This window comes from Microcaecilia unicolor, chromosome 13, assembly GCF_901765095.1.
Source record: "Microcaecilia unicolor chromosome 13, aMicUni1.1, whole genome shotgun sequence".
Taxonomy (NCBI): domain Eukaryota; kingdom Metazoa; phylum Chordata; class Amphibia; order Gymnophiona; family Siphonopidae; genus Microcaecilia; species Microcaecilia unicolor.
This window is the reverse complement of record NC_044043.1, coordinates 68,975,162-69,002,426: the sequence shown is the minus strand read 5'-3', so window position 1 is coordinate 69,002,426 and position 27,265 is coordinate 68,975,162. Positions and strand designations below refer to the sequence as shown.

The 27,265-nt window shown below is 43.7% G+C and overlaps 1 protein-coding gene across 3 annotated transcripts in view; it reads right to left on the bottom strand.

Moving 5' to 3' along the window:
- LOC115456687 (tyrosine-protein phosphatase non-receptor type 11-like) overlaps positions 1–27,265 on the bottom strand; it is a 131,725-nt gene that overhangs the window by 85,081 nt on the left and 19,379 nt on the right. Inside the window, exon 1 of one of the 3 annotated variants that reach the window (XM_030185925.1) lies at positions 13,093–13,265. The exons of the other annotated variants lie outside the window; for them this stretch is intronic. Coding sequence (XP_030041785.1) covers positions 13,093–13,100 — 8 coding nt within the window. The 5' untranslated portion in view covers positions 13,101–13,265. Of the gene's footprint in view, positions 1–13,092; positions 13,266–27,265 lie in introns of those variants that run through there. 3 annotated transcript variants of the gene reach the window in all.

Sequence of the window (27,265 nt, the reverse complement as noted above, 5' to 3'; positions counted from 1 at the left end):
TTTTTTCCTGAATGCCGCTGCATTTTCTTCGCTGTCCCACTCCTGCTCCTCTGCAGCACCGGTCCCATTCAAAGGCTTGGTGGTTTCTAAGTCCATGTGAGTGTTTGGGAGGTGGAACCGTACTTTGTGTGCATCACCTGAGGCACAGCCAATCAGCAGCGTGTGGGCGGGGCAAACACTGATGTTCAAAAAGTGGTCTCTGCCGCCTCACTTTAGAATGTTGGAAAAGTGAGGCTTCATTAGAATGTTGGAGGTGCGTTTTATATAGAGAGATGATTGGATGGACAAATTTAGGGGTTATTTTTAATTTGTGACATGTTTGTTTTAATTGTGTTTGTCTTAATTAGTATGTGTGTCACTGATGTGAACCGCCTAGTACATGGAATAGAGTGGTACATGAACTGTGATATCAATAAATACATAAAATTAAAAAAAACTGGACACCTCCAATTAGGGCCTGGAGGGCATGAGGTAAGCAATATTCCCTCTAAGTTGTGCAGGATTCCTCCAACTGCATTCGTGCCAATACAGGGTGGTGCTTCAATATCATGTTTCCAATTACTAGGGATAAGCAGGTTCCATGGAATCCTGCAGAGCTTGCCTGCCCCTCGCTATTGAAAATGTGATAGTGAAATAGCACCCCCCACTGGCAGGACTGTAAGCTGGAGGACTCCTTTTCAGCTTAGAGGGAACATTGGTTGTATTATAGACTAGGATCCTACTTCCAGAGCTCCTAGGTATCGTTATAGAACACTAGTGTAGCCAGCTAGCCACATGGCTAACATTTAGGTGCTGTAAGTTGTGCATGGAAGTGGGAGCCCTGCCTATGCTCTCCTTGCCTATATAGTCTATGCAAGTTAAGTGAATATTTGCAGAATGGTGCTTATCCGCTTTTATATGTGTAAGTGTGCGCATTCACTCATAAATACCAGCATTCTAAACATTTGTGAGTGTAACACATGCATAAACATGAGCGCCTGGGTTCTAGAATTGCCCTTTAATGTCTCTGCGCATTGTGTATCCTTCTAACATACTGCAAAGCAAAAAGCAGACATACAAGAGCATGAGCATCACCATACTGGAACAGACCGACGATCCATCAAGCAGTGGCCGATCCAGGTCACAAGTACCCAGGCGATCCCAAAAAGTAGACGCTTTTCTTCCACCAACCACCCAGAACAGGCCCTGATTAAATGCTGAAATATAGCTGTGCCACTCTTCTCTGGTGTGTTCCTTGGGCCAAGACATCACAAAACAACACAATCATATACCTGCCTTAAAACTAGAGCAGTCAAAAACCTTTTCCTCCTCCTATTCCAGTAATTTCTCTCTTTTTTTTTGTCCAGGGCTAGACTGCAGCAGGAATACATAGTGAGACTAATTTTATAACCCATTTTTCACATCAAACAGTGATTTATTCGCATAAATGGGCTCATAAAATTCTGACTGACATGGAGGGGCATAATCAAAAGGGGTGTCCAAGTTTTCCTGAGGACGTCCTCGCAGGACGGCCCGGCGAAGGGGCGGGGAAACCCGTATTATCGAAACAAGATGGGCCCCCATCTTTCGTTTCAATAATACGGTCGGGGATGCTCAAATCGCGAAATTTAGGTCGACCTTAGAGATGGTCGTCCCCGATTTTCAGCGATAATGGAAACCGAGGACGCCCATCTCAGAAACGTCCAAATCCAAGCCATTTGGTCGTGGGAGGAGCCAGCATTCGTAGTGCACTGGTCCCCCTCACATGCCAAGACACCAACCCTAGGGGGCACTGCAGTGGACTTCAGAAATTGCTCCCAGGTGCATAGCTCCCTTACCTTGTGTGCTGAGCCCCCCAAAACCCACTCCCCACAACTGTACACCAGTACCACAGCCCTTATGGGTGAAGGGGGGCACCTACATGTGGATACAGTGGGTTTCTGGTGGGTTTTGAAGGGCTCACATTTACCACCACAAGTGCAACAGGTAGGGGGGGATGGGCCTGAGTCCGCCTGCCTAAAGTGCACTGCACCCACTAAAACTGCTCCAGGGACCTGCATATTGCTGTCATGGAGCAGGGTATGATATTTGAGGCTTGCATAGAGGCTGAAAATATATTTTTAAAAATTTTTTTGAGGGTGGGAGGGGGTTAGTGACCACTGGAGGAGTAAGGGGAGGTCATCCCTGATTCCCTCCAGTGGTCATCTGGTTATTTAGGTCAACTTTTTGTGGCTTGGTCGTAAGAAAAAAAGGACCAGGTAAAGTCATCCAAGTGTTCGTCAGAGACGCCCTTCTTTTTTCCATTATGGGTCGAGGACGCCCATGTGTTATGCATGCCCCCAGTCCCACCTTCACTACGCTTCCAACATGCCCTCGTGAACTTTGTTCGTCCCAGCGATGGAAAGCAGTTGAGGACGCCCAAAATTGGCTTTCAATTATGCCGATTTGGGCGACCTTGTGAGAAGGACGCCCATCTTGCGATTTGTGTCGAAAGATGGGCACCCTTCTCTTTCGAAAATAAAGCCTGATGATGGTGGACACATTGCAGGTAGGTGTGTACAGAAATGGAGTTTGCAAGTACACACATAGATTATGGCAGAGGGCTGGATTAAGAGTATATTGGGCCGTAGGTAAGCATACATTTCTTGGCCTCCCTATCCAATTTACTTTACCCATTCCCCCCCCCCCCCCCCCCGCCCATCTTTTACCTGTCCAGAAACAGCATGGAAAAGTATAGAGCCTAACCTAGGTCTACAAAATCCTGAGTAGTGTAGAACGAGAAGTGAATCAATTTTGTACTCATTCCAGGTTTTCAAATGTGCTAGCTGACAGTGTATATAAGTGAAAACATTCAAGCATTACTATGACAGTCTGACAGGGTGGGAGGATGGGGGTGGGTCGGAGGTATGCATGGGGACATCAAAGCATATCATTGACATATTTGCAAACTATGCCAAAATATTTCACAGGACCCCAAAGTCATCCACAAAGGAAAGATATTCAACATAAAGGGATCTTTCACTTGCTCATCTTCCAATGTGGTATATATCATTCAGTGTAAAAAATGTAAGGAAGGATGCTATATTGGAGAAACAGGCCAGATGCTTAAGACAAGATTCAATTTACATAGACATCACATGAACAATGCTGGTGCCAGTAGGGTTCCCACACTTGTTGGTCAACATTTTACAGGACCAGGACACTGTACCAGTGACTTCACAGTGAGAATCCTGAAAGGTAACTTTAAAACCATACAAGAACGTAAGACCTTTGAAGTCAGAATGATTGAATATTTTAACACCCAACAGAAAGGACTTAACAAGGATCTGGGGTTCCTAGCCCATTATAAACCATAAAGCTGTATTTCTCTGTTGATCACCCTCCCCTCACCTATCCACACCTATCCTGTTAGAATATCAATGATATGCTTTGATGTCCCCATGCATACCTCCGACCCACCCCCATCCTCCCACCCTGTCAGACTATCATAGTAAGGCTTGAATGTTTTCACTTATATACACTGTCAGCTAGCACATTTGCTTATTTCCGATCTGACGAAGAAGAGCAACCTTTGAAAGCTAATCAAGAAATGTATTAAGTTATGTCCAATAAAAAAGGTATCATCTTATTTTCTTTTCCATGTTTTATTTTGTTTGATTTCTATTGATAACCTTAAGAGTGGACTAACACGGCTACCACACTCCTGTACTCATTCCAAAAGCACAAAGACTAGGTGACACTCAAGGAAGTTACATGGAAATACTTTTAAAACAAATAGGAGGAAATATTTTTTTCACTCAACAAATAGTTAAGCTCTGGAACTCTTTACCATGTAGTAACAGTGGTTAGCATATCTGGGTTTAAAAAAGGTTTGGACAAGTTCCTGGAGAAAAAGTTCATAGTCTTCTATTGAGACAGACATAGGGAATCCACTGCTTGCCCTAGGATTTGTAGCATGAAATGGGTTTCTGCTAGGTACTTGTGACCTTGCTTGGCCACTTTTGGAAACAGGATATTGGGCTAGATGGACTATTGTTCTGACCCAGTTATGGCTATTCTTATGTTCTTAACTATGGGTGTGATGGCAGTAATAGTTTGTGAGCATGGGGGCTAAGCAAATAAATACTTTAAATAGAGTAGCTTAATGATTAGAGCTGGAGAGTTGCCAAGTTAACCAGTTCCAGAAGGGAGATTTTATGCCATTCCTGGATTTCTGACAACACTATGCTGCTGTATAATGAGACCCAAAGTGCACATTTAGGGACTACAAATAGACCTGACTTGGGAAATAAGCTCAAAAACAGGCCTGGCCAAAAAGTCTCCCTTCTGAAACTGGGTAATTTGTTCTTCAGTCATACAAGCATGCACATGCATGCACTTTCACTCTTCAGACACATGTGCGCACATGCATGTACGCTCACTCTTCAGACATACATGCATGTACTCCCACTTCAGACACACATGCACGTGCATGCATGTACTCCCACTTCAGACACACATGCATAGGCATGCATGTACTCCCACTCTTCAGACACACATGCATGCGCATGCATGTACTCTCACTCTTCAGAGCAAATACTTTTTCTTTTGATTTTTGCTCTAGAGTTTACTAACTTTTTCCACTCATGTAAAATACCTAATTAGGATGTCCTTCCACACATTGAGAAAATTTAAAATTATCTGAAATTATTTTGAACCCGATAAGTATAGATTACTGGTTCAAGCTTTGACCCTGTCTGGACTGGACAATTGTGATATTATTTTTAATGGTTGCATGAAGACACTTATTAGATGTTTCCAGCTCATTCAGAATACAGCAGCACGATTGATTTTCTCAGCTGGCAGATTTACATCAGCCACTTTGCTGTTGATGAGGTTACACTGGCCACCGGTCGAAGCCAGGGCACAGTTTAAATTGTATACTATTGCATTCCAGATTATTTATGGTATTGCACCACTCGATTTGGTGGAACTTTTACATCATACTTCTATTAATACTATAAAAGCCTGCAATCAAACGTTGTTAAACTTTCCTTCGGTCATTTCTGTTAGATTAAGGAAGCCAGTTGACTCTTCCTTGTATTATCGGATTGTCTCATTGTGGAACTCCCTTCCTTTACAGATCCGTCTGCTAAGAAATGATCAAGTATTTCGGAAAGTTCTTAAAACTTTTCTGTTTCAAAAATTGTTTGGATAATGAGTAGCAAGTTTTCTAGACTCTGTATTCCTCATAATGTTATGAGTTGCTTTCTTGCGTATTATGAAAAATTTAAGGTTTCAATGTATTTTCTAGAGTTATGACTCTGATTCTTATTGTTATCCGCAATTAACTAAAAGCATTGGTATTTACAGACAGGAAGCACCATATATAACATAACATGCACATGCACTCCCTCTCTTCAGACACAAGCATGCACACCCTCATTTTTCAGACATATGTACGCACACAAACACATATATACTCTTGTTCTTCAGATACACATATGAATAGACTCTCACTGAAACACACACACACTGTAGTCACATTTCACTTCTGGTGCTGTCCTGCTGGTCATCTGCTCAGTCAGCGCCATGGGTCCCTAGGTCTGCCCACCATCATATAAAGTGATTGCATTTGCTGCCAAATATTTCTCGGCCCAGAGGCAGACCCCTTACACTTACTCCATTCCTCTTAAATTCCTACTCTATCTCAACAATCCTCCCCATCCCAACACATTCACTGGGTTCCAGTGATTCTGTGCAAGGTCCCAAGCAGAGCTCACAGTACTTGCAGCTCAGCTCCTCCCTGTGACTAGAGCAGCTGGTTCCTACACACAGTATCTGCACTGGAAGGGGGAAGGATTGGAAAGATACAGAGGCCTAAAGCTCTGAAAAGCAGCCATGTAACCAGACTGCCGTTTTTAAAGGGGCTGGAGCCCAAAGTGTGTGTGTGGGACCACAAAATCTAGCCCCACTCCCCTTGCTCTGCTCTCTGTGCATCCCCTCGACTGCTCCCCTGCAATCCCAAATATCCCAAGGTGGTCCTCCACTAGTGGCACTTTTTATTGTCCACCCTCACTGCCACGCTGGCTCCCTGCCTACACATGCTCAGTTTTGTGATAATTGAGCATGCATTGGGGGGGGGGGGGGGGGGGGGGGAGGGAAACAGCACACAGTGGTGGTAACTTTTAGAAAGTGCTGTCAATGGAGGACCTCTTCGGCTGGCGAGGTTTGGGGATTCCCCACCAGCCATAATAGCAGACACCCAGTGCTGGAATTTCAGTGAGGGAGTCTAGACTTCTGAGGCCCCCTCATGGCTATGCCACTGATGGAAAGTATCCATCAGGCATCATTCTGACTTTGAAATGGTTAATTTAGAAACACGTAAAATTCTGAAAAAATCCAGGCAGTTGCCAATCCTAACTTCCTGAGTCCTTAGCACATTTTTAAAAGGCCCCCCCCCCCTAAACCTTTGGGCCCTAGGCACATGCCTACTTTGTCTATGCCTCAATCCATCTCCATCAAGAGCAACTAGAATTGTCCATATCTGTAAGGTAAGCAAGATGTATCTTTATAAAATAATAGCATAAGAGCCAGACATCTCATCCCATTTAAACAGAATGTTTGTATTCCGTGTAACTGTAAATTGGCTCATGACGGATTACAATAAATTAAAAAAAAAAAGGATTGAGCTATAGCTCCCAAAATACATTAAATATAGAGGAACTATAGTAATCAGAGAAACTATCACATTTAAGAACTTAAAAAGTACTGTTCATATAGGTAAGTTTTCAAACATTGTCTGAAAACATAATAGCTGTCAATTTCTCTAAGGGTTCGAGGAAGCTTCTTCCATAGCTTCTGCCTATCAATAGATCTTAAGCTTGTAGATATTTTCCAGCAGAGTTAGAATAATTGTTAAATGAATTTATTGGGATGAGCACAAGGATCTAGTTGAGGAATGCACAAAAATTGAGAAACAGAGATATTCCGGTGCTAAATTAAGGATTTTATAAACGAAAGATTGAACTTTAAACTTAATTTGTGTTTTTTAGGAAGCCAGTGCAACTTTATAAGCCATGGGGTAGGATGATCAAATGATTTACCCCCCAAAATTAATTTAGCTGCCACATTCTGCACTGTCTGCAGTCTACGGAACTGACGATCTGGAAGACTTAACCAAACGATAATGCAGTAATCTAGTTGTGTCAAAATAATACCTTGCAAAAACTAATTGCAATTGAAGTGGGTCCAAGAAAGGTTTTATTCTACATAATAATTTTAAATTGACACTACAAATGCTAGCATGCCTTTGTAAAAGACCCCCTAAATGAATTATTAGCTTCATTTTTCACTAAGGAAGACGTGGGGGAGATATCCAGTATTAATGGTGATGAGCCAGAGGAACTGAACCAGATTTCTGTAAACTTGGAAGATGTATAGGGCAACTGACAAATTAAAAAGCAGCAAATCACCTAGACTGGATGGTATACACCTTGTGTACAGGTATAACTAAAAAAATTAAATTGTAGATTTATTATAAGCAATTTGTAACTTATAATTAAAACCAAATGTGGTACCAGAAGATTGGAGGGTAGCCAATGTAATGCCAAGTTTTAAAAAAAGGTTCCATTAGTAACGCAGTAAATTATACACCTGTGCGCAATGTCATTTCCAGACAAAGTGATAGAGACTATTAAAATGAACAAAATTACTGAAAATATACATAAGCATAGATTAATGTAGCAAAGCCAACATGAATTTAGCCAAGGAAAATCTTGCCTCACTCGAAGCCACCAATCTGCTACATTTCTTTCAAAGGGGTGAATAAACATGTGGATAAAGGTAAGCCAATTGACATTGTGTGTCTGGATTTTCAGAAACTATTTGACAACCTAATGAATAGAAGGCAGTGTCCTACTGTGGATTAAGAAGTGGTTAGAAGATAGAAACAGAGAGTAGAGTTAAATGGTCAGTATTCTAAACAGAGAAGGGTAAATAGTGGGACTCACCAAGGATCTGTGCTGAGATTGCTGATTTTTCACATGTTTATAAATGATCTGAACCTAGAAATAATGAGTGAGGTGATCAAATTTGCTGATGACGCAATTTATTCAAAGTTGTTAAACCACAAGAAGATTGTGAGAAATAGCAAGAGGACCTTATGAGACTGGGAGACTGAGCATCCAAACGGTAAATGAAATTTAATGCGAGTGCAAAATAATGCACGTAGAGAAGAGGAATCCAAACTATAGCTACATAATGCAGGAGTCAGCACCCAACAAAAGATCTAGGTGTCATCATTGAAATCCTCTGCTCAGTGTACAGTGGTAGCCAAGAAAGCAAATAGAGGGGACCTTTTACTAAGCCGCTTAAGGCTCTACGAGCGCCCAACGCACGCCAAAATGGAGTTACTGCCCACCTACTGCATGGCTCTTGTGGTAATTTTATTTTTGGCATGTGTCCAATACGCACAGCCGAAAAATAATTTTTATTTTCGGACGCATGTATCGGACGCGCACCAAGTGGCATTTGGCGCACGTAGGTCATTACTGCCCGGTTACTGCGTGAGACTTTACCGCAGGTCAATGGCTGGCGGTAAGGTCTCAGACCCAAAATGGACACGCGGCAAAAGGCATTTTTTTTTACAGGTGCACTGAAAAATGATTCTGCGCGCACCTGAAACATGCGTCTACACTACCTCAGGCCATTTTCAGCGCGCCTTTGTAAAAGGGCCCAAGAATGTTAGGAATTATTGGGAAAGGAATCGAGAGCATAACAAATAATATTGTAATGTGTTTGTATCACACCAGGATGCTACGGCACCTTGAATATTATGTGCAATTCTAGTCACAGCATTTCAAAGATAGATATAGCGGAAATAGAAAAGGAACAGAGAGGGGCAACCAAAATGATAAATGGGATGGAACGACTCTCCTATGAAGAAAGGCTAAAGAGGCTAGGCAGTGGCATACCAAGGGGGAGCGGTCCACCCTGGGTGCACGCCGCTGGGGGGGGGGGGGGGGTGCCACGTGCCTGTTGGCCGAGTCCGCTCATTCCCTCCCTGCTGCTCCCTCTGCGCGGAACAGGTTACTTCCTGTTCCGGGGCAGAGGGAGCAGCAGGGAACGAGCGGACTCGGAGCCGACAGGTGCGTGACACCCCCCCCAGCAGGTAAAAATGCACCCGGGGAGGGGGGTGTAATTTCACTGGGGGGGGCTGCACCTGTGGGGGGTGTAATTTCGCCAGGGGGGGCACGCTGCACCCGGGGGGGGGGGGGGGCGCATCGGCGATCCGCCCCTGGTGTCAGCCAGCCTAGGAACGCCACTGAGGCTAGAGCTCTTTACCTTGGAGAAGAGATGGCTGAGGGGAGATACGATAGAGGTCTGTAAAACACTGTGGAGCAAAACGGGTAGACATGAATCATTTGTTTACTCTCTTTCAAAGTACAGGGTATGCAATGAAATTACTACTGCAGTACATTTAAAACAAAAATCAGAGAAAATATTTCTACCCTCAATGTGTAATTAAGCTATGGAATTTGTTGCCAGAGAATGTGATAAAAGCAGACAGCATAGCAGGACATAAAAAAGGCCTGGGAACTTCCTAGTAGAAAAGACAATAAAAACCATAATTAAGGTGCACTTGGGAAAATCCACTACTTTTTCTTTTTTTGTTGTTTTTTAATGTGATAAGCAGCATGAAATCTATTTCACATTTTTGGGATCGTGCCAGGTACTTGTGGCCTGGATTGGCCACTGTTGGAAACAGGAAAATGGGCTTGATGGACCTCTGGTCTGTCCCAGTAGGCAATGCTTATGTACTGCAAGATGTGTCCAGCCCTGTACAAATATCAAGAAGATAAAACATCTAATCAAGAAAGAGAAAAAAAGAAGCAGGAGAGCTTAGGAAGGTGGTGATTAGGTGGGATTTCCTTAAGAGGAGGAGTCCACCGGGAAAAGCTGCATAAAACCAGATCTCGGTACAGTTTTACTTGTGTATTTATTTATTTATCAAAGGGACCCTTTTACTAAGCTGCAGTAAAAAGGGCCCTGCCCTAGTAATGGGGGCTGTTTTTGCCATGCACTGAAGCCCTTTTTACCACTGAAAAAAAGACATGGCCAGGTAGTAAGATTACTCTTATCGTGTGGCCATGCGGGGGGGAGGGGAAGCACTTACCGCCACCCATTGAGGTGGTCGTAAGGGCTCCTGCACTAATTTGGCGGTAACCAGGTGGCATGCGGTGCTGCCCGATTACCGCCGGGTAACCCCCTGCGGAAATATTTTTTGAATATTCCCACTAGTGTCAGAAATGCCACAAGCTGGAGGTGGAACTACTGCCGCTGCCCGCATTGGGATGGCAGTAGCTCCAGATTGGCGCGTGGAAAGGCCACGGTGGGTGGGCTTACCGCCACTTAGTAAAAGGACCATTAAATTAGGTCTTATACCTACATTTTACATTATCTAGACAGTTCCATTAATACACAGACATGCACACATGTACTTAGATTGTGAGTCCATTTGGGAGTTCAAGTACCTGTACAGATATTTATGTGAATCGCTCTATGCCTATGTGTAGGCTCGAGCGGTATATCAAATGCATTCAATAAATATACAATGTGTGTGTGTGTTTGTGTGCGTGCAAATAAATAGGTGAGAGAGAAATTTGGCCCTTGTTTAGCTCACATTTTCCATTTGCTGGCCAAATGTGTTTCCTTGTAGTTTTCGGGACAAAAAAATTCATATTTGATCTCATATGACTTTTTCTACTCAGATGCCCAGGAAAGAATGTTGGCATTGAAGACATGCTTCTTGCCTACTGGTACCTCTGCTTCCATGAAAATATTTTTAAAGCGTCCTGTAAAGCGTTTGGAGGAAAACTCCTCAGTCTGAGCTGAACAGCAGTGAGGTGGACTTATACAGCTATATCTTGGGGTCATGGGCCTCTTTACATTTCGAGTGTTTAATAGAAAACATTTCGTAAATGCTGGATCGCCTGCAGTGCCTTTATCTACTTGTGTTCTGTGATAGGCTTCAAATGAGATAAAATGATATGCAAAGCACAATAATTTAGCACTATATTTAGTACAGTATATATTTAGAACTATAAAGGCAGAATATAAACTAAAAAGACAACCAGAGAAAATATACACCTCCGTTAACAAAACACCAACAGTCAGCAAAACCACACATATATTTTCTTTGCAACAGAGTCTGATTTTTGTTTTTAACATATACAACAACATCACCTCTTTATTGTGGGTTGGGGAGGCAACATGGTTAAGCTTATAGGAACATTAGTAGCTCTACAGAGTCAGACCAGGGGTCCATCTAGCCCAGCAGTGGCCAGTGCAGGTCACAAGTACCTGGTAGATTCTCAAGAAGTAGCAGGATTCTATGGGGGTTTTTTACAACGGCACAGTAGCGTTTTTAGCGCCCGCTACATGCTAGAGATACCCATAGGAATATATGGGCGTCGCTAGCATTTAGCGCAATGCTTATTTTTAATGTCCCTTTGTAAAAGGACCCCTGTGTTACTTAACCTCAGGGATAAGCAGTGGCTTTCCCCCAGGTCTAGCTTAATAATGGTTTATGGACTTTACCTCCAGGAATTTAAACCTTTTTTAAACTCAGCTGCACTAACCGCTTGTAGCATTTGCCCCGGCAATCAGTTCCAGAGCTTAACCACATGTTAGGAGAAAATAGTTTTTCACCCAGTTGTTGAAATGTTCTACTGTGCAACTTCATGGAGTGTTCCCTGGTCTGTGTACTTTTGATAGAATAAATCAATTCACGTTTACCTTTTCCACTCCATTCAAGATTTTATAGATCTCTATCATATCTCTCCCCAACCATCTTTCTCCAAGCTAAAGAGCCCTAACCTCTTTAGCCTTTCCTCATACGAGTCATTCTGTTCCCTTAATCATTTTGGTCTCCCTCCTCTATACCTTTCCAGTCCCACAATATCCTTTTTTTGAGATGAGGCGACTAGAATTGCACACAATACTCAAGGTGAGGTAGCACCGTGGAGCAATACAGAGACACTATGATATTCTTTGTTTTATTTTCTATTCCTTTCCTAATAATTTCTTTCATTCTCTTTGCTTTTTGGGCCACTGTCACACATGGAGCAGAAGACTTCAGCATGACGACACCTCAGCAGTCCTTAACAGAAGTCTATTTTAAAGAATAAGGGACACACTTTGAAATGAAAATGTCAAAGCCCAGGGCCAAAGTAGGGCAGGGTTTTTTTTTATTTTTTTGGTATGGGAAGAAACCATTTCTAGAAGAGAGCTGGGAGAAGAGGACGTAAGGGGACATAAATGCGCAACAGCCAGCCAGGCGACTTTGCAAACACCCAACCTTTGAGAAAAACAGGCAGAGAATGGATTGGTTCGTGTTTTGCACGTAGGAAAAAATGTTTAAAGTGCAACACCAAAAGATTTCTACAGAAAGAGTATGTGTACATTAAAGCACCTCAGACTGTTATATTCTGCTATTTCTATGACTCTCACATTGACACCATCATGTAATGCAGTGTGACACAAAATAAGTTCAAATTAACTATTATTTCTGCAAATATTTAACATCTGCAAACACACCTTTATGCAACTATTAGTGTTTTACCTAGGAAATAATTACAATGTAAAATGCTTTTGTCACACTATAAAAATACAGTATGTTACACACAATACAGAATTTATATAAAGTGGAAAAAGTTAGTGCTTAACATACCGCCACAATGCATATCAAATTCTAAAACCATGCCATACACAGAACCAGACACTGTGGATGTTACACTCAAATACACTTTTATCACAGGGGGCTAATTTTGCACAGAACACAGTACCAGTCTTATGTTGGGCTCAGAACTGGCCATCCAAACAGGTAGAGAAAGATCTATTCAACAGCTGAACGTGTCAACCTCTCGCCCACTGCCCAGTTCAAAAATCATTTCTCACATGGGATGACTGAGTCTGGAAGCTACTGAGACTAGTGAAACTTGTCAGGCAAGTGGCTCATCACCAGCTGGAGGTGGCAGGAGAAGTGTCTAAGCACACAGCCTGCTTGAGGTCACACAACCAGGCAGAAGAGAGCGGCAAGATGGTCCACTGTGCCAGGAACAGCTGTCTTACCTCACCATAGCTCCACGGCTCGACAAGCCTACAGCAGAGACCCAAGAACCGTTAATCCACCAAACCACAGGTTGGCTGAGCAGCAAAGGGAAACCGAGAAGGGGAGGGTGGAGGCCTGAGGAAGGGTGATTTGTTAATCTGGGAAGAGGACGAGTGGTAGCCGCCTGATAGGGGATAAGCAGACCCAGCTGAAAGCTTCAGCTCTTTCTGCAGGAGGCGGAGTAAAGGAAACACCGTCTAGTATCATTTGCGCAGAAACCATCGCAGATGAACTGCAGGACAAAAATATTTGCAAGGATGGAAACATCAGTTTTTATTTCATTAGTAGCCACAGAAAGTTTGGGGCTCCCTGATACTGAAAGATTCCAAGTACCTATTAAAGAATCCTGTACAAAGGACACCTGCCCACAAAGGAGCCAGCATTGTAGGGGCTGAGCACCCCAAAACTGAACAAGGAGCCATTTCTATTAGGTTTGGCACCCCCATTTATTTTGAAATGTTGGCACCTATGTCAGTCAGGTCAGACCAGGGCTCCATCTAGTAGCCCAGCAGTGGCCAGTGCAGGTCACAAGTATGAGTCTCAAGAAGTAGCAGGATTCTAAGGGGGTCTTTTACAACAGCACGGTAGCGTTTTTAGCACCCGCTACATACTTGAGATGCCCACAGGAATATATGGGCGTTTCTAGATTTAGCGCATGCTTATTTTTAGTGTCCCTTTGTAAAAGGACCCCTATGTTGCTTAACCCCAAAAATCTTCCCAGCAAGCACAAGCCATTGATGTCACACAATGCCATTAGGAAAAAGTAGGCTTAAGGTCACCCAGCCTGGCAAAGCTGAACTGCAGATCAATGGACAGACTATAAAGGCAGACATGGCAAGCACGGGAGGCTAGGGGCTCCCCGAAGAGATATGCAAATTTTAAACAGATATGGGGCCCTTATCTGGAGGCATTAAGCCCTAGAGGACGTAGTTTACTACTTAATTGGCATAATGCGACACCCTGAAGGTTAAAGATAATTCTGATCACACATATTCTGTAGTCAAAAGACAGCGGGGGGGGGGGGGGGGGGGAAGGAAGGGGAAAGGGATCTCTCAGGGCTATCAGAATACAAGCCAGGAGGGAGAGAGGGGTGAAGGGGTAAACAATTGGATGGTATCATTGGAAAGAAGAGGGAGGGAGAAAAAGGGGGGGGGAAATAATGTTGGATTCTGATAATGATCACAGACGACAATTGCCTTTGTAGATTCATATGTGCAAAATTTTATTTCTGTATTGGTTGGTCAATAAAAATGTTGAAACATAAAGGCAGACATGGCCTCCATGTCTGATAGACTGGTTCAGGGCCAGGAGAGGAGGCTTTATACATATCACCCGTCTTTGATTCTGTTCATCATAACGTCTTACAATGGTGGCTGCAGTCCCTTGGAGTTGGTTCAGTGGTGCTCTAGTGGTTTTGCTCCTGTCTGGCTGGGCATGAGTAGCAGATGGAATCTAACATCTTGCTTTGGTAGAAATTGAAGCTCTGTGCTTTAATATTTATCTGTGGCCACTGTGGGATGTATTATAATTTGATAGCACTTCTGTACAAATAACATACCATGTATACTTGAATAGATACTCATCCAAATATAAGTCAAGATAAGGGGAATAGAAGCCAGGGCTTTATATTCAAGTATTCCTCCCCCATGATGACTGGAATTTCTCTCCTTCTACCCTGTCCCTCTTCCTCCTGCAGTGACCAGCATTTCTCTCCCCTTCCCCTGCCCCTCCTCCTCCCGCGGTGACCAGCATCTCTCCCTCTCCTACCTCCTTCCCTCCTGCAGTGACTGACACTTCTCTCTTCCCTCCCCTCTCCCCGCAATTACCGGCATCTCTCTCTTTTTCCCCCACCTACCCCTCCCCCCCCCCCCAAAGTGGCCAGCTTTTCTCCTTACTGGCAAGCCTGGATGCTGATGCTGACAAAGAAGTAACTGCAAGCAGGGCTGGTCTGGAGCTCTGAGCATCTGCTCATGTTCGAGGCCTGCTGGCTATGGCAGACCTTGAGCATATATAGATACTCAAGGCCCTGGACTGGCCACGCTTGCAGTTACTTCTGTGTCAGCGTCCAGGCTTACCAGTAAGGAGAAATGCCGGTCACCGCGGGGGGAGAGGGGAAGGACAGAACATTGTCCTGACTCGACTATAAGACAAGATCCCAGTTTTGGGGCACTTTTTGGGGCCCAAAAATCTAATCTTATAGTTGAATATATATGGCAATGCTATACGCACTTTTTCCAGTTATGGAGAGGGCATGCAGTCATTAGTAGTAGCGGAATGTCATGATGTGAGTGCAATGATTAGCTCTGGATTACCCATAAACTATAATAAAACAGAGACGTCCTTTGTTTCCCAGGATCCTTCTCTTTGATCCTCCTCCCCCACTGCTGAAAGTGAGGATTTGGAATTGTTAGCAAAAGCTGAAGTTTACTATCTTGGAGTACTCCTAGGTTAACGATTAACATTACTTTCTCATAGTAGTGTGCATTGCTTAAGACCAATTCCTGGAAGATGAGGAGTTCTGTAGTGTGTTTCAGGGCAGGCACTAATTAATCTGCGTTTAGATTATTGTAACATAATTTATGCGGCCTATTTGCTGCTGCCCTTAGAGCATTGCAGCTGGTGAAGAATACTGAAGCCCAACTGCTGTTAAGGCGGCCTAACTTTGAACACGTAGGGATTCTTTTACTAAGCCGCGTAAGCGTCTACATACGTCCAATGCATGCCAACATGGAGTTACTGGCCGACTACCGCGTGGCTCTTGCTGTAATTTCATTTTTAGTGCGCGTGTAATACGCGCATCTGAAAAATATTTTTTTATTTTCGGTTGCGCGTAACGGACACGTGCCAAGTGGCATTTGACGCGTGTAGGTCATTACCGCTAGGTCAATGGCTGGCGGTAAGGTCTCAGACCCAAAATGGACGCGCAGCAATTTTGATTTTGCTGCACATCCATTTTAAGCAAAAAAAAAAAAAAAGAGGCCTTTTTTACAGGCACACTAAAAAATGGATCGGTGCACACCCAAAACCCGCGCCTACGCTACCGCAAGCCATTTTTCAGTGCACCTTAGTAAAAGGACTGCATACAGTAACCCTCTCCCCCCCCCCCCCCCCCCCAACAAATCCTGGTGCAGATCCACTGGCTTCAGGGTTAAATATAAGGCTTTCTTTATGACATTTATACTCACAAATAGCCTATCCTCAGATTATCTGCCCTCGTTATTGCAACCATGCTCCTTTGTGCATCCAATAAGGTCATATCTAGTGTACTTGCACAACTTCTGAAAACAGTGTAAGCTAAATCTAAATAAAATAAATACACGTTTGCAAAGCATATATGTTATTCTGCTGCTAAATGCAAACAGGAGCTAGGTGACTCAAACAAGGGTATTAGAGCAGAGTTTGAGCAATATACGTGACTTAACCAGGAGCCAATGAAGCTTCTTCAGAAATGGACAGGCTGGCAAATACCTGGAGGAATGATAAATTAACCAAGCTGCGGTATTCTGCAATGTCCGAAGTCTTCTCAGAAGACCCTCATGCAAAATAGTTATCTTGCCAAAGACTGCAAAACACAGCATCATACAACCTTGTAAAGCTTCTGAGGATCCATTCCTTCTGAACAGTATTCCTCTATGTTTATCCCACGCATTTTTGAATTCCATTACCGTTTTCATCTCCACCACCTCCCGCGGGAGGGCATTCCAAGTATCCACCACTCTCTCCGTGAAAAAATACTTCCTGACATTTTTCTTGAGTCTGCCCCCCTTCAATCTCATTTCATGTCCTCTCGTTCTACCGCCTTCGCATCTCCGGAAAAGGTTCGTTTGCGGATTAATACCTTTCAAATATTTGAACGTCTGTATCATATCACCCCTGTTCCTCCTTTCCTCCAGGGTATACATGTTCAGGTCAGCAAGTCTCTCCTCAAACGTCTTGTAACGCAAATCCCATACCATTTTTGTAGCTTTTCTTTGCACTGCTTCAATTCTTTTTACATCCTTAGCAAGATCCGGCCTCCAGAACTGAACACAATACTCCAGGTGGGGCCTCACCAACAACTTATACAGGGGCATCAACACCTCCTTTCTTCTGCTGGTCACACCTCTCTCTATACAGCCTAGCAAACTTCTAGCTACGGTCACCGCCTTGTCACACTGTTTCGTCGCCTTCAGATCCTCAGATACTATCACCCCAGTGAAATGCATAGATAAACGTCTGCAAAAGTTATTTAAATGTTTTAACAAGCAAAATGTCCAAATGCAGCTCTATGCCACTTTTTAGACGTTTTTCCCTTTTGAAAATGAGCCCCTAAGTATAACAGTGTTTAATCACGAAGAAGAAGGTGGAACCTGCGCAAAGTGCCAGATTCAATTCTGGCCACCTTATTGGGTAGACTGGATAGACCGCACAGGTCTTTATCAGCCGACATGTCCCATGCTACTATATTACATGTTCAGCAAAGCCTTTTGTAAAATACCACGGGATTTGAGTATGTTCTGACCTGGGTGTCTCCTTTCCTCCCTTGACATCCCATGCAAAGAGCAGCTTATAATCTTATAATACTTTTACTCCTTACTTATAAGGCTGACATGGCCAAGTTTCCATTGCAATGATGTGAGGAGAAAATCAAATACATGAGGATATGATTCTCTCTTCCTACAGAACAGAGTCTGGTTTTTAATAAGCAACATATATTGAAATTGGTTAAACTGGTCTTCATTTCAAACATTAATTATATTTTCAGCGAGCTTCCTCTGAACGTTTCCTCAGATTTCTATGACAAAGTTAAGACTTAGACTGTTTGATTCCTCTGGAAAACAACTACCCCCTCTTTAAAAAAACTATTACTAAATTTAAACTATATGTCAGGGAGGGATAAACTTCCCCAACTTTCAAAAACATCATACAGCTTCAGGGTGTATCAGGGTGTCTTCTGGTTATGAATGGACAAGGATACGGGTCTACCATCATGGTGTGCATTAGAGAGAAAGTTCATTCCCCAAATTCCTGTGGTCCTACCAGGCCCTTGACACAGTCTTAGAATCATATCCAGTTTTGACGGTCTACACAATTATTGATCTCTATGTAAACTCAGAAGATTTTGTCTCCACGGATGCATTTATGGAATAATGGTTATGAATGGACAAGGATATGGGTCTACCATCATGGTGTGCATTAGAGAGAAAGTTCATTCCCCAAATTCCTGTGGTCCTACCAGGCTCTTGACACAGTCTTAGAATCATATCCAGTTTTGACGGTCTACACAATTATTGATCTCTATGTAAACTCAGAAGATTTTGTCTCCACAGATGCATTTATGGAATAATGGTTATGAATGGACAAGGATATGGGTCTACCATCATGGTGTGCATTAGAGAGAAAGTTCATTCCCCAAATTCCTGTGGTCCTACCAGGCTCTTGACACAGTCTTAGAATCATATCCAGTTTTGACGGTCTACACAATTATTGATCTCTATGTAAACTCAGAAGATTTTGTCTCCACAGATGCATTTATGGAATAATAAGCTTGTGAAGATGAACACCTGATTAACTGGCACCTTTGGCACAGAGCAGATACATTTATTTATTTATTTATGAACATTTATACCCCACTTTTTTCCACATGAAGCAGACTCAAAGTGGCTTACAATGCACAGGTGAATCAATTACAATGACATTAGACAGGGGAGAAGGAACAAGGTAAGAAGGAAAAGGGAAAGGGAAGAAAGACCAAGATGGACGGTGGTAATCCAGATGCTGAGATGGACCAGAGTGGTACGAACAGTTCTCGGCAAGGCGATCCACAACTGGGAACTGTGGCAATACCCAGTAAGCGCAGACGAAACGCAGAAGAAACAGCAGTATGCGGCCTGGAGAGTGGTAGTGGTCACCAGAGGCAGGTTGAGCAGGTTTTAGAGAGGAAAGAGTTGGAATTACAACACATATTTGAACTTCCTGATAAGGTATTCTTTTCAATGGCTTCAGTTACCATGTTGTCTGTCCTCCTACCTTAGAGTTGTAGAGAGATGGGATGAAGACTGGTTTGTAGAGATATTTGTTGCAAGCTGCTATCAGGGAAGGGTGCAGCCTCCAATTTCTTTAAAATTTTAAAGGGTGGAGAAGGATCAAACATATTGGGTATCCAAAGGGTTTGGGAAAGTGATGTTGCGGGAAAACTTAACCACTGCTCATTCGGCTACTTTTTGGACAAAAACCATTTAGATGTACACACTCAGCCTCTCTCACTCAGACATTTTACTTCCTAGCACATACAGTCATATGGATACCTATTAAAGTAGCCAAAGTCACAAAAGATGGTCAAGATGGCTGTTGGTCCTCTCATACCGATGTTAGCACTCTTCCTATATGTTAATGCTGAGAAAAGGTAGATCCAGGCAAACTTCAAAATAAATAAGACCATGACTTATCATATAATTGCCTGGCGAGTTGCAGGTTTGGACTCGTCCCTCTCCCAATTGCAATATCTTAATAGCGATAGCAATAAAATCATATTGCTACACTGGAAAGACAACGCTATGCTTGACTTCACCTTGTGGTGGCTTGGTGTGCCACAAGCACAAACGTCAACAGGCTGCAGCTGAAAAACTACTACTGAGGGACAGAACTGCATGTATTTGGCAATCCCTGGATCGCTATCAAGGGCAAAGTATTTATGTTGCTATTCATGGCGCAGAGTTGTTGTTAAGGTTTCAGATACTGTTTGATTCCTGCTTTATTATTTGTGGATCTTTGATGTGAACAAAATAATATTATTTGTAATCCTGGGGGGTCCCCTTACTAGTATAAGAGCTCAGGATCCGCATGCTAATGTCTGATTCATTTATGATGTCACCGACACTTGAACCAATCAGATCTCATCTCACAGTAAGTATCCACTCCTGCAAGGCAGCACATCTCTGCCACTTATGCTCGTAGTATTTTATAAAGAGACATAGGTGTCTCACACTGGAGCCAGGAGCTGGTACAGGCTCAAGACCCTTGGAGAGGTCACTTAATATGACTGATCCATGTTTCCTTCACCTGCTGCATAAATATGAATCACTAGCTGAAGTACAAGTGAGCAAGTGTGTGTGTGTGGTGAGAAATGGCTGATGCGCTATAAGAGGGGTGTGTACCTATATGTGTGTGATGAGGGAGAGGAGGTGTGTGTACATGTGGTGGTGGTGGGGGGGTGTAAATGTCTGGGAGAAACAAGAATGTATAAATGGAGTTTCTCTATAACGTTGAGTAACTAAGGCTGGCCCATGGCTCAGCCTCAGTGCTGTGTGATGCCATGAGCAAGATGGATCATAAATTTGTGAGCCCCTGGGCCAACTAACACATTGGGGCCGCCTCCCCCTTCACAACTGTAATTTATTATAAATGGTAAACGTCAGGGTTTCAGCAGAATTTATGCATAGATTTATCATGTTCCTGAAAAACACAACCACTGGACTGTACAGGTAAGCTCCTATGCAAAGCTAGCCTTGATAATGAGAAGGGCTCCCCCCAGAACTTTGGGCCCCTGGGTCTGGGTCCAGTAAGCCCATGCAGGGATCTGTCCCTGGCCGTGAGAGGATGAGACATATCTGGGTTCAGTTCTCAGGACGGCCTGCACAGAGGATGCTGCAAGGCTTCATCATGGGGATGCCAGTCACTAAATGGTGACACCTATGGGATGAATTTAAGAAGAAGCCCTGGTATGTGTCCCCTAGTGACGCAGTAAAGTAAATTGAGAGGGAATATATGATAAAACGAAACAGGAAATCACCAGGTACCTGCACATGAAGGCTCAGAGTACAGTATCCAAGCCTTAGTTCTAACTGAGATGCCTTTTTTTTTTTTTTTTTAACTTTCAACAAAATTGTCTGAAGAAGAGGGTTGTTTTTTTCTTTAAATTTGCTAGAACCAGCCCTTTACAAGAGTATCAAAGGAGGACCTGACAAGCTGAAATCAGTCCAACAGTCTTAAAATCCTCATTCCCCCAAACACTGCACAGGCAGCAATGGCTGTTCCAATAATCCCAGGGTATGTTTATGTTTATTACTATTTACTATACCTCTTAGCTTCTACAGGTCACAGTGGTTTACAATGAAATACAAATTACATAAGCAAATATTAGGAAAGCAACTCCATCAAAAATAGAATAGACCTACCTATTCATTCCAATACAATATATATATATAGTAATAATAATGCTTTAAAAAAACCATATCGGTAAACAAATAGTCAATTAACCATCTATATATTGATTTTGATTGGTAAGAATTAATTAAATGACTAAGTACTTGCTTGTAGAAAGAATTTAAGATGATATGGTTGGAGTATATGTATATATTTTATGAAAAGTTTGATTATCATTGTCTAGTATTGTCTTACTTAGCTCATTATAAGAATGTTGGCCAGCACAGGATAGAAATATTTTTCATAAATAAATAAAACTTAATACAGATAAGAGACCAAATAGCCCAGTTCCTTCTTCGGGGCTCTGCTCACTCATTCTTTGTGCTGGGTCAAACTCTGTTTCTGTTGTATTACAACAGCCCCAATTAAGAATCCAAGTCCAGAGAGAGTCTTTGAGGGGTGGGGAAGAGAGGGGAAAGCATATCACAGCCTTACCCTGCCTTCCAAGATTATGTAACGCTTGCATTAGTTGGAGCTAGGATATTTTGGGCTCAGGCATACTGACAAGGCAGAATATAGCCTGTAACAGAGCCAAGACCCCTTTGAGGAAGTGCCAGGGCTATTTTTTCACTTTGGTACATCACAAAGAACTAAGACAGAAAAATCCAGTAGCTATATTTAAAATTTAATCAGCGTCTGACTGTTCTGCTTCTGAAGGCCTTAAAGAGCATCAGCAAGCAGATGGGGGTTAGACGCTGCCAACCAGCCTTCAAAGGCTACTTGTCCTCGCTGCAGTCTTGAGTCACTTTCTGCCCTCCTCGGCTCCTAAGGTTCACAAATCCTTTACTATGACACCCCTCCTTGCCTTCTACAGATACCCACACTTGTCTCCTTTATAGCCTCTACCCCTTTTCCCTGGTCATCTTCATCCCCTCCCATCTCCGTTCACCCTAAACATGCGGATCTCGGTTCTAGAATGGCAGGAGCTTCTGCAAGGGCACTGGCAGAGCTCTCTGTGGGGATGCCAGAATGGTAGGAGAGAAATATATTGGCAGAGCTCTGTGTGAATACGTTTGGGGGGGGGGGGGGAATTTGTACTGGAATAGCACGGGGTGCTGGAGGGTAGGAGTAAGGTGCACGGAGAGAGTTGGGTGTTTGATCCTCACTGTTGAAATAGCAGGGCAGGCTGAGGCACATTGGTATTACTAGGGGTGGGGAGGTTCAGTGCTTCAATGGCAGGGGGTGCTACAGAACAGTTCTGAGGTGCGCTGACACTGCTGCGTGAGAGGGGGGGGGGTCTCAGTACTGGCGTAGGAAGAGGTGTTGCTGCAGGGAAGGACTGAGGTGCTCACTGCCCATATTATATGCAAATACTCTGCATTTGTTTTGCCTGTGGAACTCAGATTAATCAATACAGAGTACCAAAACTGAAGGTGTCAGCATCAGCCTTGCCCTGCTGTTTCCTGTATGTCCTCTAGATGACCAGGCTGCTGTGAGATTAACAGCACATCCTATTATATGCAAGGAGCCAGGCCCCAGTCCATAGGGGGTCAGTGGCTCAGTTGTTTGGGGAAGCTAAAGTGGGTGGGGCTGGGGTGAGGCAGGACCAGGGCAGGGCCTGAGTCCTTCATTGTCTGACAACATGCAGAAAGAAAGATCAGCAAAATAGTTGAGGATAATATATATCTTAATATCTAAATTTAATAAAAGGCATCAAATGCCAACGAATAAAGTGACAGAAAATTAAACAGTTCAAACTTCAGTAAATATATATAGGTCTCAGTCAACTGAATTAAAGTGGATTAAACAAAGTGTCAGTAGATGATGCCTGTGCCTCTTTAGAGGCCTGCTGCCAATTGACTTCCTTCCCTCTTACCTCTCCCATCTGCCTGCAGCCCATCTGACCTCTCGTTCTCTTTCTCACACACACATCTTTCTCTCTCCCCTCCGACCCTCAAAGAGCCTGTTGATTTTGCTGGCTCATGAGAATGGGAACTACAAGGTCAACAGGTTCTTCATGAACCTCGGGTTGCTCCAACTGCCTGAGGGCATCTTAGCTGCACAGTGTAGTTGAAAAGCATGGGGGGGAGGGACTAAGTAAACTGATGAACAAGGGAGTAGTGGAGGGAAGGAATATGCTGGACCACAGTGCAGAGGTGCCAAGGGTGGCCCATCCAGAACAGTAGACAACCACACAAAGTGAAGGAAAACTCAGTCCCTACGTGCACCAGCTAGGAGAGAGTCCAAAGAGTAGGGTAGATGGGCTCTTCCAAAAAAAACAAGTGAGACGTCAACTCAAACGGGTGATCTTTGGACTCTCTCCATCCAGAACAGTGACAGGTACCACCCCAATAAGTGAAACTGAAGGTCAATGTGTGAAGTTTTTCTCACAGTGAATTCAATGTATACATTTGAAATGGTGGTGAAGAGACTGAAGCACAAGGAAGGGCTGCTGGTTAATCATATTGACAAGTAATGCCTTCACGTGCTTTCATGGATGACTTGTTACATATTTTAAACGCTATTATTTCAAACACAATACTAAACCACGTACATACAATTCAACTGTACAGTATTTAAAGATCCCTCATCTGCCAGTATCTCATAATCTAATCTTGATCAGACACGTCCACACACAACAAATTCTGCAACATTTTCTAGAACCCTGTCTGATGTTATGACAAACTAAAATTAAAGTTTTGGTGTCAGCTCAGTAAGGTCAACATACAATCCCTCCACTACAAAACACTATGCACAAATTTGTGTAAAAACACATTCAGAACCTTGCCATACCTTAACAGCACCAAGTCAAAAAGCCACAACCTTATACCTTGCCCTAAAACACCAATACACTGCTTAGTGAAAAACCACAAAATAAATATGACTGCAACAAGATCTCTACACAGGCACTACATGCTAGCAAAATACCACATCTTAGTCCAATGATTCCCAAACTGGGTTCTGCAGAACCCAATCTTCAAACTCTCTCCAGGGGTCTTTAAGAAATTGGATTGTAGAATCTGTTTGTATGAATATATATGTTTACATAAATTGAAGGTTCCACCATAGTAAAAAGTTTGGGAATCACTGCCTCAGTCACACACACAAAACCCAGATAGACCCTCAACAAATTTGAAACAAGGGACCATATATCAATAACTGAGGTATGAAGGCAAGAAAGTGAACTGGAAACCTCAGGAAGTCAGACTCTGTACACAACAAAGAAAAAGAAACTGAAATGCAGAATACCAGAAATGTGCATTTTCAAAAGCCAACAGAAGTAAAAGGAGTGGGAAAAGTGAACCAGGCTTGTCCAAATAACTGGAACCAAACAAATAATTAATGATAAAATCAACACAGTTTATTAATATTTCCCTAGAAATGACGCGACACAACGCTGTGTTTCGGCCTGATGGCCTGCATCAGGAGTCTTATGTCTTAAGGAAAGACTAATGGTCTAATAAGAAGGCTTGAAATGGCAACACAAAGTTGGTCTTAAAAAAGACCGTTGTGTCAAAACGTGAGGCACTTGAGTAAGCACAGACGCAATAGTGATGCATACATTTTCAAAAGCTGACATATTCCAATCAATAAATTCAGAATGAAATACTTTTTTCTACCTTTGTTGTCTGAGCATTTAATTTTTCTATTTGTGTTGGTGTCTCTCTTCTGATTTTCGGGGGGGGGTTCCTGTCTTTGCATGGTCTCCTGTCCATTTGACTTTTCTTCTCTCTCCATGTCCACCATCCATCTTCCCTCTGCATCCCTATCTGTCCTGTCCAACATTTCCCCTCTGTATCCCTGTCTCTATCTCCCTCCACATTCAACATCTGCTCTCTGTGACCTTATCCTCCTCTATTTACAGCACCTCTTCTCTGCGTCCCTATCTTGACCTGTCCTGCAGTCCATATCCCTTCCCCTGTGGCCAGCTTCCCTCCCCATGTCCAACATTGTCCCTATTTCCTCTCTGTCCAGCACTACTCTTCTGGGTCCCTTTCCCTATGCTCTCTAAATGCCAAATATCTCTTTTCTGTCTTCCTGTCTTTTTTCTCTTCGTCCCACACCTCACACCCCTACCTTTACTCTCTACCCTGGGCCAATATCTCCTTCTCGCTCTCTTCCTCCCTCTCCCCCCCCCAACCAGCCCACTATTGGGCTTATTTTTGAAAGTGATCGCCGGCCATCTTCCGACATAAATCGGGAGATGGCCGGAGGTCTCTCAAAAGCAGCGAAATCGGTATAATCGAAAGCTGCTTTTTTGACATCGCTGCTTTCCCGTTGCCGAGCCGGCGAAAGTCCAAGGGGGCGTGTCAGCGGCGTAGCGAAGGCGGGACATGGGCGGACATGGGTGTGGCTACCAGATGGCCGGCTTTTGCGGATAATGGAAACAAAAAGCGGCGTTAATCAGTATTTCACTGGTTTTACTTGGTCCTTTTATTTTCACGACCAAGCCTCAAAAAAGTGCCCCAACTCACCAGATGACCACCGGAGAGAATGGGGGATGACCTCCCCGTACTCCTCCAGTGGTCACCAACCCCCTCCCACACTAAAAAAATAAAAATAAAAAACTTTTTTGCCAGCCTCAAATGTCATACCCAGCTCCTTGACAGCAGTAGGCAGGTCCCTGGAACAGTTTTTGTTGGTTGCAGTGGACTTGAGGCAGGCGGACACAGGCCCATCCCCCCCCCATCTGTTACACTTGTGGTGGTAAGTGTTGAGCGCTCCAAACCCCCCCCCCCCAAAACCCACTCTACCCACATGTAGGTGCCCCCCTTTACCCATAAGGACTATGGTAGTGGTGTCGAGTTGTGGGGAGTGGGTTTTAGGGGGGATTTGGGGGGCTCAGCACCCAAGGTAAGGGAGCTATTTGTGTGTATATATATATTTTTTTTTAGAAGTGCCCCCTAGGGTGCCCAGTTGGTGTCCTGGCATGTCAGGGGGACCAGTGCACTACAAATGCTGGCTCCTCCCACGAGCAAATGCATTGGATTTAGCCGGGGTTGAGATGGCCACTTTTTGTTTCCATTATTGCTGAAAAACAAAACCGGACATCTCAAACATGGCAAACTCTGGCATTTGGCCGGGCCAAACCGTATTATCGAAAAAAAAGATGGCCGGCCATCTTTTTCAATAATACGGTTCGGCCAACTGTTTGCGGCGCCACCAAAATAGATCACCGGCAATCTATTTCGCCGGCGCCGTTTGATTATTCCTACTACTACTACTACTACTATTTAACATTTCTATAGCACTACAAGGCATACGCAGCGCTGCACAAACATAGAAGAAAGACAGTCCCTGCTCAAAGAGCTTACAATCTAATAGACAAAAAATAAAGTAAGCAAATCAAATCAATTAATGTGAACGGGAAGGAAGAGAGGAGGGTAGGTGGAGGCAAGTGGTTACAAGTGGTTACGAGTCAAAAGCAATGTTAAAGAGGTGGGCTTTCAGTCTAGATTTAAAGGTGGCCAAGGATGGGGCAAGACGTAGGGGCTCAGGAAGTTTATTCCAGGCGTAGGGTGCAGCGAGACAGAAGGCGCGAAGTCTGGAGTTGGCAGTAGTGGAGAAGGGAACAGATAAGAAGGATTTATCCATGGAGCGGAGTGCACGAGCGCCTGCCTCTATATCTCCCTCTTGGGTCCAGTGTCTTTCCCTCCTCTCTTCCTCTCCTCCAGTGTCAGTCTCTCTCTCTCTCCCTTCTACTGGTCCAGCATCTATCCTTTCCCTTTAACTCCTGCTACCAGCACCTATTCTTGTATGTCTGTCCTTCCCTTCCCCCCATCCAGTAGAGCAGCACCTCCTTCATCTTTCTATCACTTGATCCAGCACCTCTCTTTCCCCCTCATCTCATAGGTTCAGCATTTGCCCCCTTTCCTCTCCCTTCCCAGTGTCTGTCCCCTTTCCTTCCCTCCCCTTCTTCCTGGTTCTACCCTCTCCTGTTTCCAGTGTCTGTCCCCATTCCTCCCCCCCCCCCCCCCCCACACTTCCCAATTTCAGCATCCTTTCTGT